The following is a 13,066-nucleotide window of genomic DNA, read 5'->3' on the forward strand; positions in this document are numbered from 1 at the left end:
AGCTCTTGCAGTCTCCCGCTCACCCGCTGTCTCCGTTGGCCGCTCTCCCGAGCCCATGAGGAGAGACGGGCTGGACCGATCCGGGCTCTGCAGTGTGATATGCAGCAGAGCTCAGTGGAGTATTTGAGTGTTAGATTGTCTTGAGGAGCCATGTGTCAGGTTTACTAGACAAATCATGGGCAGAAAATGAAACGCCAGACCACAGAAGCTGCTGCAGTCCGTTTAAAATGTATTCAAAGTTTATGTTGGTGCATTGTCTTCCTTGCGGTTTGTAATTAGTTGCAGGATCTTCAGAAGACACTATTGAAACTGATTAAAATTATCACATATTAACCTTTACCCACAAGCACACCTATTGGACCCTCCTACAGAGAGATTATCCTGTTATATTCATATTTCATGTCCCACTGTGTTAAAGCTTGGGATTTTTTTTAATACAGGCCCATGTAGGGCCATTCTATTCTGTCTGTAAACCAAATTCAGAATTAACCACATTATCACTGTCAATATGAAGGGAATTACTGAAGATCTATTAAACAAAATATATAATCACATGTTCATAACATTGTACAAACACACCTTTTATCTACTAACAATGTCCAACACATGCATTAAATAAGATTATTATTTATCTTTAAATAAGATTATTTAAAGATTATTATTAAGATTATTATTTAGGGGGGCATTTTAAACATTTTTATTTGAATAAAATGGCTGACTCTTTGGTCTTTCTAAGACAAACTGCCATTTCATTTGTAATAAGTATCACAAATTAATAATATTTTCATAATTTGACAAAATTACAGCTACCCTGTAAGGGGCCCATTACCTGTTTACATCCCTTAGATTTTTTTTAGTTATATGCCAGTCAGAAATAATTATCTCTGAATTAATGTTTTAAATCTTACAATTTTAAGTTCAGCAAATACTGAAAATATTAAATCTGAAGGGAGTTCTTTGAAAATAAAAAAAGGTTAAACAGAAAATAGATTTTTTTTTGTTTCGTTCGCTACTTCAAATGTACCTGCAATTCTGGAATGGGATATGCACACACACACATATATATATGTATATAAATAGCTAATCAAGTGTCACCCCTGGCAACACACACAAACCAGCTGAGGTGCAATCACCAAAGCCTAGCTGATGGCATTCAACCAATCTTCTAGACAAGGATATAAATGCCAGTGTAGACAGGAGTGGTAGATGTTCTTCTTTCGACTGAAACTAATGCTTGTGCTTTTGTTTCCTTGCCAGAGAGTGATTAACAGGAGGTTGGTGTTACGGACTCTCCGCCGGCAGACCTCCAAACAGACTGCACAGACACTTCAATTTCAATCATGAAAACACTCTCACTGGAAACACCAAAAGGAGCGCTACTTTACAAGACACAGACCTGAGGATTACGGTCAAGCATCCACTGGTCTATTTCCTTGCATTTGCTCACTTTACACACCCTCTGGGTTGAACTCGATTCCTCATGTCCGTTCTCCTTTTTTCCCCACAGGAACCTGCTGCTACTATAGTTTTAATATATAGCCTATGCAAGTCTCTGAAGTTGAAGAAACAGTTACGTACATGGCTGCAGAGAATCTGTTCACCACCAGAAGCTCTCAGAAGATTAAAACCCTGAAACCGTTTAACAATTAATCAAAATTAACTAATTTTCTCAAATAAAATGTATTCATCAGTGATGCATTCGCAGAGGGCCTACATGCCTAATTTCTCTCATTATACCACCAAACAACTCCAACACATGACCTTTTTAGCCTAAAACAGCATTACTGATTACAGTGCAGAACTGTCATTTTAAAAAGCACCAAGGTTTTAATACAAATCTTAATTTACATATGAAGTCCTACATATGAAGTCTTTGTCCTATTTACAACATTTTAAACATAATTAACATGTTCTCATATTTCTACTACAGCAAATATATTAGGGGAAGTCAAAGTGTTCATATGCAGCGTCAACATAGATGATGATTCATCCATCCACCAAACCGCTTATCCTCTGTAGACTCATTGTTTATATATAATAAAAAAAACATCCAAATCAAGTCAGCAGAAGATGACCCCTTCATTGGTTCATTTCATGATGCCTGACCAGCATGAGGGGCGATTAACTGCACCTGTGCCTGTGCAGTGTCACACTGGGGTCTGTACAGGTGTGAAATAAAGCTCATGTACTGCTCACTGATCCGGAATCTGATCATTAATCACAGACCACATAAGACTGAGAAACTGGCCCAGCCATACAAATACACACACCTGTCTTCCTGCAGGTGCACATCGCCACTCTCCAGAGGTTCTCTAGGTTTTGTCCACATGACACTTCCAGTAATTTGCTTGATCAATTTTGCCTACAAAACTCGACATGACTCAAAGAAGACACAAACACATCACAAACACAGTAGCTCTGAAATTATAGCACAATGGGAATTATGAACAGTAATCAATATGTTTGAAAAACAAAAAGTCCCACAAACTCTGCACATGTATGATTGATAAAAAAAATAAATATATATTGACAGGTGAAAATGGCATTCTGTTGATTTTACTTTAATAAAGAATAGCATGAAAAACATTTTTTCAATTCAAACATTTAAACACATTTGTAATAAAAATTAGATTAAGTGAATGTAAAAAAAACCCAAAAAACCCCAATACCTTCCTACATACACAACTGCACAAATATACACACACTTTCCAGCAGCTCCATGCAGACACATCAATTTGCTCTCTCTCTCATTTACACTATCTTCATTTGAACTGGTTGTCGATGAGAGTTCCCTTCATCTTGGCTTTCTTGGCCTCGAGTTCCGCCTGTGTGAAGAGAAACAGCACTCAGATCACACACAAAAAAACAGTCATGAGAACTAACACACACCCATTTATGACACCGATATAAAACATCCTCACATTCTCATACAAGTCAGTCTCTGATACCACATCCTCTAACTTGTGATTTTTTCCTTTGTGGTTTTAAAGATGGTAAATGGTAATATTACCATTCACATATTAAACATGTTTACTCCAAATATCTTTAAAGAAGAATATTTTTGTTGCAATTTTACCCAAAACAGGGTGATGTGAGCATCATGGAACGCTAAACTCTCACATGTAATTTGTTGCATTCACACTTGGCCTTCATAAGGTGCCCTAGTGCAGAAAGTCCACAAGTGAAACCCATAGATGTATTACACTTTTGGCATTCCAGGAAACCCCTAATATGGACAAAGACATCCAGCTATCTCTTTAGTTGAAAAAAATGCAGATAGAGACATTTTGACTGATTAAACATGAAGAGAATTAACACACCATTGTGACAGATCATCTGTGTTCTTCAAGCCATCTTAGTTATTTTCGTAAGGATAATATATATTTATAAATCACCTTTATCAATGTATAGAATACTATAAAATAATATAATTTCTGCCTCATTTTGTGATAAGAAGCCACATCAGCTCACAGAAGAAAGTTATTTCAATCACTCGACTGATGCTATAATGTGATTTTGGAGTAAAATATGATGTTATTCTCATAACTTGTGTTTTGATGGTGTGCTAAGCAAAAAACGGTTAGCATTTTAGTCTCCGAAATCACAGCATGGTCTTAAAAATGTTCCATAAATGTTATCATTGATTTAATTAATTCTGACGATATGACAACAAACTGACAAATGTTTCCTTTCAAATGAGTCTATGATGTTTGAAGTCCAAAGGCTTCATGAACGATGGTTGTTGCATCATGGTGAACTGCAAACGCTTGATAAATCTGTCCACGAAGGACACGTCAAACCGAAAGTTGCAAATCCATTTTTCCTTTGTGTCAAGAGTAGTGTGAGCGCTTGGAGTACGTCGGAAATAGACGGGGCATCAGTTTACTGTCAGAAACTTGTTGAGTTGCGTCATATACATTGTAGACAGCATCACTAATTATAATGGGTTCTATTTGCTTTTGTCACGTCCCCCCGTCGCATCAGGTGTAGACACTTAGTTTTGGTATGCTAGTAGTGAGTTTGAAGTAGATTCATTGTCTGCTTTACGTTTACCTGGCACTGGCAGTCCTTTCACAAACTTGTCCTTACTTAGTGCATAACCATGGATCATTCATTTATATTTTATCTAGGTTCCATGCAATACTCATTTCTGATTCTTCAATCGCACCATCCAAGCTCAAGCGGGTACTGGGAGTTGAATACTGGGTACTGGGACTGTTACATTTTTTAATTATGTGGCAAGTAGCTGTATAAGTGGGATAATTTCACAGTAGGGTCTTGTATCTCCCTGAAGAGGTTTCTTTTGCATAACCATCTGCTGACTCTACACTATCCCGTAGCCTTGCAGGGTCGCCCCTTTTTATAACTCTGTGGCCCCAGTTTGAGAACCTCTGGCCTAATTTGTGTGTGGGTATGTGTTTCCAGTGTGACTCAGAAACTCATGTACGCTTATCTCCACACTCCACACGTTTGTATGTGTGAGGGGTCTCTGTCATCTTTAACATTAAATTCATTAGCTGTGCAGACTTTATTAAAGTTTCAATCTGCCTCGAGCATGAATACACATCGCCTCTTCTTTCATCTCCCTGTGTGTGCGCTTACCAGCTCCTGAAGTCGTCTCTTGCTCATTCCTTTCCTCTCCAGCTGTTTCTCAATCACTTTGGCATTCTGGGCATAAGAGTCCGCCACCTCCCGCTGTAGGATAAACCAATCAAAATCAATCACAGCTCTTCAACAAAGAGATATGATGTAAGAGATAAGTCAGGCCTGATGGGCAGCTGATGAACTTAAACTCACCGCTTCAATCTCTTCCTCTTCTTCATCAATCGTTGAAACAGTAACTGAGCTGAACTTGCCCATGTCTTTGGTGCGCTTTGTCATCATAACCTTCAAGACACATGCATGTATATGAATATTGTTGACCTTATATTCTGCAATTCTCTTACACCTTTTCAAATAAAAAACGTGGTGTCTTACCCTGACTTTCTTTGGCGCCTCTTGTTTCTGGCTGTATACGCTTGTGTTGCCAAAACCCTGGCCGAACTTCACCAGCGCTCCATCCACAATGAATGTCGCTGGAGTGCTCTTCATCTGATGCTGATAAAACAAGAGCAGACCACACCTACACACACACACACACACACACACACACACACACAATGTTCAGTACGTTGATAAGTCTGTTTAAATAATGCCCTATTATTGGATGTTTTGTTTAATTTATATTATATATATACATATACACACACATATTGATTTATTTAGTTTCTCTCTTCCCAGTGTGTGTACAGGTATCTGTTTTTATATTCTGTTAGAGGTTGATGCATGTAGGCATGTATATATGTATGCTCAGTTCTTCTACTTACAATTCCTCTCTGAATTAATGGACAGTATGGGATGCTACTCTAGAGATTTGATGTTGAGGGTTAGGGGATTGTTAAATGTGATTTATACTGTAAAAATTAATAAAAATAAAAAAATAAAATAAAAACTTTGAAAGAAAACATTGTTCTTAAGATAAAAAAAGAACAACCCCTGCAGATTACCCAAACCTGGTGTTGACGTATGAGAACACATCAAGTGTTGACTCTTAGTGTTGACATATGAGAATAGTCAGATTAGCTGACTCAGACAAGAATCATACTTGTTGCCATTATTCTCTAAGCCTTGAAGTCATCCTCTTTTGCATGGCAGAGTCACACGCCTGTTCCTGACACAGGAAGCTCAGGACTGACTGTTGTACATGCTTATTTATGAACAAGAGATATTATGATTAAGAAAAGGCCATGGTTTTTATGGCTGAGTCATACATTTCAAGGCTAAATGATATGGACAGGATTCTGAAGCTCAGACACAGCAATCAGGATCTTGTATCATTATATGTAATTTATTTCTGTGATGGCAAAGATGAATTTGCATGTGCTGATTTGGTGCTCAAGAAACATTTCTTATTATTATCCATGTTGAAAACAGTTGTGCTGCTTAAGATTTTTGTGGAAACTATGAAACTTTTTTTCAGGATTCTCTGATGAATAGAAAGTCCAACGGCATTTATTTGAATTTATTTTTATCAGAAATCTTTTGTAATATTACATATGTCTTTACTATCACTTTTGTTCAACTTCATGCATCTTTGACGAATAAAAGCATTAATAGTTTTCAAAATACAGTTAATGGTCATTACCCAATAAAAAACATTTAACCGCATATGCCGCAACTGACCAATGAAAATCAAGTATTCCAGAGAGCTGTGCGATGAAATAATTTTAGGTTATAATTGAGTACATTGTTTCTGTAATCAAGTGATGTATAATTGTGTCTTGTATGTAACATGCTTCACACGGTTTACACTTTAATATTGTGCATTTTGTATACATGTTGTGTGTGCTGTGAAGTTTTGTGAAATGGGTATACTTACTTTCCACATTTTTTGCGAAACTGTCTTTCGATGCCCTCTGACCTGCACAGGAACATACAGCGGTTAATGAATCTTAATCAATCCCTACCTTAATCAATACCCAACTTCAGCACAAACTTATAGACACACACACCTTTTCAAGTACACAGCCTCATCTTCCTCCACATTGCAGAACTTGTGGGCGTGTTTTGCTGCATCAATCACCCTGGCTTTGTCTCGAGGTCTCATGGGTAATTTCTCTATCTGACAGTCTAAAAAGGAACACAGGAGCTTAATTATCTTTCTCTTCTTTACTTCTTACACAAAGCACACACACTGCAGGACCAACATACAAAACCTATAGACTTTTGAAAAGCAGAAAGTTGATTCCCTATCGACCAGTATGTTCTCACTGACCTTTCCCCATAGATATCATCTAGATTGTAGAACATTCAGATGTCTGCAATGTTAGTCTGTATTGATTGTAGACAAGGCTTTATTGCAGTATAAGTTACATTTATTTGAAATTAATCATAGTGTAGTTGTTAATATTACTTTTTAAAAGGAAAGTACACCCAAATATAACATAATTTACTCACCCTCAAGTTGTTCCAAACCTGTATGACAAATAGTTTTGCTGAAATCCATTGCATGGACAAAAACCGAGATATTTCTCAAAATATCTTCTTTTATGTTTCACAAAAGAAACTAAGTCATTCAGGTTTGGAGATTTCAAAATGATTCACCTTTATGACATTTAATTTCATAAGCATTATAGTGAACATAAATACCACAGAGAGCTAGTATAATCACACTCCTTTTTATTTCCGGAAGTAAATGAATAACACTATACAAATGAAAAGCAGAACAATGACATGTTAATTATCCTCAGCTTCTGAATATTTCAAATAAATTGTCCATGATCACACTCTTGCTGAAGTGAATAAATCTCAGATAAATCTCTATCTCGGAGAAGGCAGTAATTACTTGAAGGCAAAACGAGCCATCAATTCATGAAATACCAGTAGGCCTACATCTCAAAGGGATTTTCACCTCAGGATATCATGAAGTGAGAATAATATCATTTAGAATAATTAATTATATATCCATGCAATGAAATAAAGGGTCATTCCGTGTCAATTCAACCAGAGGTCCCCAGCTAAAAATGTATTTTGATAAAAATTAAATCTGGTGAAAGAAATACATAAATGAAGAACGACAAAATATTATATAAAATTTTTACTTGAGATTTGGAGCTAAATTACAGGAGGTAAAAATTACTTTAAAAAGATGGCATTGCCAGCATTATTATTATTTTATTTTTAAATTGAATTTACACTGAGAGATAGGTAGGTCTGTTGGTTAAATCTGTTGACTTATATGCCAACAGTGAATGTTCAAAAATGGGAAAAAGCACTGTTTTGCCCCAAGTTTGCACGCTTGTAACTCCAGAAGTATTAAAGATATCTTAATATCCTTTTAGATTCTGTTTATTAACAAACTTTTGATTTGGCATCTTCATTTTAAAGGCCCTATATGATTCAATCCCAGAGATATGGAGATCTTAATGTGGCTCCATGAGTATATTGGTCAATTGTACACATTTTTAGCGGTTGAAAACCAAATGTGGGTCACTTTGCATACAGCTGATCATTTTTTCTTTTAAAGAGGAATATCTGAACAACAAATAATGTTGAAACTAGGAATGTATCTAGTTTTTTTCTATCAACACAATTGCATAGAATATACCTGTCTGAGTGCCACAAGTATTCTTTTTCCAAAGTTTGCATACCTTTAACACTTAAAGTATGAAAGATATAATGCAATATCTATCTAGAGATTCTAATTCTTAATAAACTTTTCTTTTGGAATCTTGAATCATGTCAATGCGGTAACATGTAGTTACAATACTGCTTATTTGAACTCTTGGTAGCTTCAGAAGCTGTTATAATGGAAAAAAAATATCCCTGAAACTGATTCAAATATAGATTTTTATAATTACACTTTTGAGAGCAAGTTAATGTGCCTCAACTTGACCATTTTAGTCCATTTTTGGCACTCAGGCTGGTGTTGTATGCAATTCATTTGATAGAGGGAAACAAGATACTTTTCTAGTTTCAACATTATACATTCTTCAAACATTCCCCTTTAAAGGAACCGTATGTAAGAAATGTATTTCAATTCATCATAAAATGGCCCTGATATGTCACTAGACATTAAGAAATCATGTTCATTTCAAATAGTAGTCCGGCCAGGATATTGTCATTTAAAAGTGAAGTTGCAGCCCTCAACTGATGTTGATGTTGTCATGTTGTGTTTTGGCCTGATGCTCCACCCTCCACCTATCTACCAATCACGAAGTCAGTAGTGTTTCAGCATCCGGGTTGCCAGCTCTGCTCTAGTTACCACAGCTGCAGCTACAAACGTGTCGGATAAAAAAATGTCTAATGTTACGAAACCTAAAAGACCTCGTTATGAATCCGAAATACGTCGTGACAAAGTCCGAAAAAAAACTTACTGTGTAGGACTCGTCACTTGCCATTGGAAGCTCCTTTTAGCAGCCTACGTTCCTGCTGGATCCTGCAGCCTAACTGGCAACCTCGAGTCAGGGGGGAGGGGGAGGGGATACACCGCTCTACAGTAATTTGAAAATGATTGCAGTACCAGTTTTGGCCAAAATAATGCAATAAGTATCAGCTGTGGGCAAAGTGACCTGAATTTGGTTTTTGACCATTGAAAATGGGTCAAATTCAACAATTTGAACATGGAGCCGCATTGAGATCCCCATATATATGAGATTGAACCACAAAGGGCATTGAAAATGAAGATTTCAAAAGAAAAGTTAAGAACCTAAGAATCTAAAATCATACTGATACATTTTTAGTACTTTTTAAGTGCTGTGCTAGCAAACTTTGGAAAAAGAATATTTGTGGCACTCAGACAGGTATGTTCTATGCAATTGTGTTGATAGAAAAAATTTGATACATTTCTAGTTTTAACATTATTTGTTTAGATATTCCTCTTTAAAATAAAAAAGTATCAGCTGTATGCAAAGTGACTCACTTTTGGTTAGCTAAAGTCAACATATTTTACTAATAGACCTACCAATCTCCATGTAAAAATAAAATAATGATGCAACCATCTTTCATAAGTCATTTTTACTCAATCTCAGGTGAAAATTGTCATTTTGAAATTATTCACCATTGTCATTATTCTCTACAAAATAGTGGATTACTCAAGCAACATACATTCATTACATTTTATATTTTGGCTTTCAATACTATTTATTCTTGTCTTTCTTCAGAAAAAAAATATGAACAAAATCTAAAATTTTAGCCAGGGAAAGTTCCTGAAATTTGGTTGATTCGACATGGAGTGAACCAAATATAATAAATTATTAATAAATATATTTAAATAATACATATTTTTTTTATATTTAAATATAATTTACTTTATACAAAGCAATTCAGTAGTGACAGGGACAATCCATAGAGAAACCTGTAAATAAAGACTATTGAAGTCCACAATTACTGTAGTATTGAATTGAGTATTGAAGTCCCAATTAGCCAATATAGCTTTCCTGTAGCTCAGTGGTAAGAGCATTGCGTTAACAACGCAAGGTTGTGGGTTCGATCCCAGGGGATTGGACATGCCTATGTATAAATGTATAGGATAATGCAATGTAAGTCGCTTTGGATAAAAGCGTCTGCCAAATGCATAGATGTAAATGTAAATTACCCCTAGTTAGGGTTTCAAGCTACAATATTTCATTTACCAGAAAATATCTTTAACCAATACTAAGCTACTCAGTACACATATACTTACATTAAACAAAGTTTCTATGTGCTAAATGCAAGAGTTCGTGGAACAGGACTCGAGATAACACAGACATTCCTACTGGGATGCCCCCCCATCTCATATCAAGCCCACAGGCAAAAGTAAAGGATAACACATTCTGAAGTGTCAGACGTAGGCCTATACAATGACACCTAACCGACAATATTCACAACATAAGTGAGGCTGAGCGGAACCAAGACTTGTTGTGTGAAATATCAGTCCGCCTGCTCTAAAAGCGTTTCCCTGTTCACACATTCAGCCAATTTCCAGTGAAGACATGTGAGAGGAGAACACACTGAAGTTAGAGGACTAATCTGAATATGGGTAAGATGATTTAGATTCATCCCAATTTTTTCAATCGTTTGAATAAGTTCCAGAAAGATTAGTTCACTGATTCTTTCGCCACGTTACATCGTTACGCCAGTAGGTGGCGACACGTGGCTGTCATTATGTCCTTGAATAATTTACTGAACAGATAAAAAATGGTGCAGTTCCGATTTCAAAGAAGTCTCATGAACACTAAATAACATGTTTAGCGTAACGATACAACAGAAATGTTAAGCATCATACCCATTTCCCCAGAAAGCATAACAACAACAAAAAAATCTATAAGCCTAATTGGTTCTCAATTTTCAAATGACTTTTATCAAGCTAAAGAGAAAAATGACAACAATAACGCCTTTAAGTCATGTTTAATTCATTTGAATTATTAAGCTCTATCTCTTCTTCCAATCGAATGTTCGGGGCATTATTACACTTTCAAGGTAGGAAAACAGCCACGTGCTTAAAAGGAAAATATTTCAGTGAACGAACGAAGTATGAGTCGGTGCATTGAACGAAAACGATTAATTCACTAACATATTAATTAAAAAAACACTAATTTAAATTAGTTTACAAACGAAACACCACCAAATCCGCAGCCCGGGCATAAGCAAAACCCAAGGACACACAAACCCAAACGTGCCCATTATAATCAGTGAAGCTTTTGCGTCGCTGGAAGTCAAGATGGGGTGAGACCGTGTCAAGTAAAGTTACTGGTATCACGATTATTTCTTAAACTTCAGTTAATATCAAAGCTGGTGGTTACATTCAAGCGCTGAACGTACACAGTGAATTGCTGGACGCATTTTGAACGGCTGCAATCATGCCTGTTGCTACTCACCCAGAACCAGGACCATCTGGCCACACAGACAGTAATACACGTGCAGGGGTTTCTCCCCGTCATCATACTCTTCCCTGTCACGGGTGTCCGAGCACACAACACTCCGAGACACCACTTTAGGCATGTTTAATCTCCGTTTACTTCCTTTATAAAATCAGAATGTGATATCTGGTTTCAGGCTTGTTTACTGTCCTGTTGTCGCCCGGTGATGACGCCGTTATGTGACGTTAGGGCAGCCCCCATATCTTTTGACTGGCTTCCTCTAGATGGCGCTGTGGATATTTAAAAAAATAAATACAAGAGTCATGTTGACAACAGTAGAACTGAGAGATATAGGCTACGCAGAGGCTACGATGTGTGATTTTTCATTTGTGACCTTGAAGTAAATATAATATTATCAATAATAATACATTTTATTAATAAAGCACCTTGCTCAATCTAGAATTAACTAAAGTACTACTATTTAATAAAGTACATAAAAAAGTAAAGATCTCAAAAATAGATCATCAAAACATGTAAACAATTTTGACATCCAGAATAATATACAGGAATAAACTAAATGTATTCGTTCTTATATGATAGGTATAAGTTAAAAAATATGAATTTTTAACAGGCTATACCTTCTTGAAACTGTTTAAGGTCGGGGCATTCATATCTGGACATTATATAGGAGCATAACATAACACTGCTTATGTAAGGTCTCTATAGGGAAATTTCTCTCTATTTTATGAATACATGACTAATGTGTTCCAGATGCTTGGAAGTTATGTTTATTTTATTCTAGTAACTAGTGACTTTGGTAATAAAATTGCCAACTCTGTTTAATGTTTATTCCTGATAGAATCACTAAACTGATGATTACTCATTATTCTTCATCTTTAGTTTACCTTTCTAATTGTGTAATAATATTACACTTTTTTTTTTTTTTTTTTTTTTGCTGAGGGCCGAGCAGATGTAGATTGTAGACACATATTCACCATATAGTTTTTAGACAACAACATTTTTATACTTAACGTTTCTGTGTAATATACATATGCACAGACACACATTTCTGTTGTCAATGCCCTAACTTGCAAAGTCTTTACAGGAAAGTTGCAACAATATGCCTTCAATAATAGACAGAGCACATGGTTTTCCTTACACAAGCAGACACATGTGAGAGTGTGTTAGGAATCATGCTGGTTTGGCACTGACAAGTTGCTATGTCCAAGTACTACCTGTGAGCCTCTCTCTCTCTCTCTCTCTCTCTCTCTCTCTCTCTCTCTCTCTCTCTCTCTCTCTCTCTCTCTCTCTCTCTCTCTCTCTCTCTTTCTCAGATCTGGAACTAGCAGCTTAGGAGATACACACTCACTTCTCTCAGAGCACTACGCATCATGCTTCCTGCTCTCCTCCTCTCCTCTCTCTCCTTTTCCCTTGCTTTTCTTTCAGGTAAGACCCACTTTTTTAAAAACCTTATCTCTTTATCTCTAATGTATTTCACACCCTTATGAACACAGGTAACCGTATGGCTGTCTGTGGTCTTGAGATACTCTCAAGCATTCCTTTGCTCTGATTGCTACTTTTCTTTTTTCATTCCGTCTTTGTGGTGTTTGTGGTGGATGCAAACTGCTCAAAGAATGTGTAAATGAATATAAATGTGATAATGAGCATTTTCCAATGTAAATTAGCTT

General features: G+C 36.3%; 2 protein-coding genes and 1 long non-coding RNA gene across 3 annotated transcripts in view; 2 read left to right on the top strand and 1 right to left on the bottom strand.

Annotated features, from left to right (window-relative positions):
* Positions 1-18: 18 nt before the first annotated feature.
* On the top strand, positions 19-2,694 carry LOC309499276. Its single transcript, XR_014206195.1, has 2 exons — positions 19-1,408; positions 1,508-2,694. It is a non-coding gene; the product is annotated as an uncharacterized lncRNA (long non-coding RNA).
* On the bottom strand, positions 2,546-11,628 carry LOC309499274 (STING ER exit protein). The gene is made up of 7 exons (XM_082170425.1): positions 11,397-11,628; positions 6,552-6,669; positions 6,419-6,460; positions 4,978-5,122; positions 4,798-4,887; positions 4,603-4,695; positions 2,546-2,825 (listed from the first exon to the last, which is right to left on the bottom strand). The coding sequence occupies exons 1-7, from the start codon at positions 11,518-11,520 to the stop codon at positions 2,763-2,765; spliced, it is 675 nt and encodes a 224-aa protein (XP_082026551.1). The 5' UTR covers positions 11,521-11,628; the 3' UTR covers positions 2,546-2,762.
* Positions 11,629-12,754: 1,126 nt separating this feature from the next.
* rxfp2l (relaxin family peptide receptor 2, like) overlaps positions 12,755-13,066 on the top strand; it is a 56,798-nt gene continuing 56,486 nt past the window's right edge. Inside the window, exon 1 of the mRNA XM_082169039.1 lies at positions 12,755-12,824. Within this exon, the coding sequence (XP_082025165.1) occupies positions 12,770-12,824 (55 nt within the window). The 5' untranslated portion in view covers positions 12,755-12,769. The remainder of the gene's footprint in view (positions 12,825-13,066) is intronic.

The sequence above is a fragment of the Leuciscus leuciscus genome, assembly GCF_965113295.1.
Source record: "Leuciscus leuciscus genome assembly, chromosome: 5".
Classification (NCBI taxonomy): Eukaryota; Metazoa; Chordata; class Actinopteri; order Cypriniformes; family Leuciscidae; genus Leuciscus; species Leuciscus leuciscus.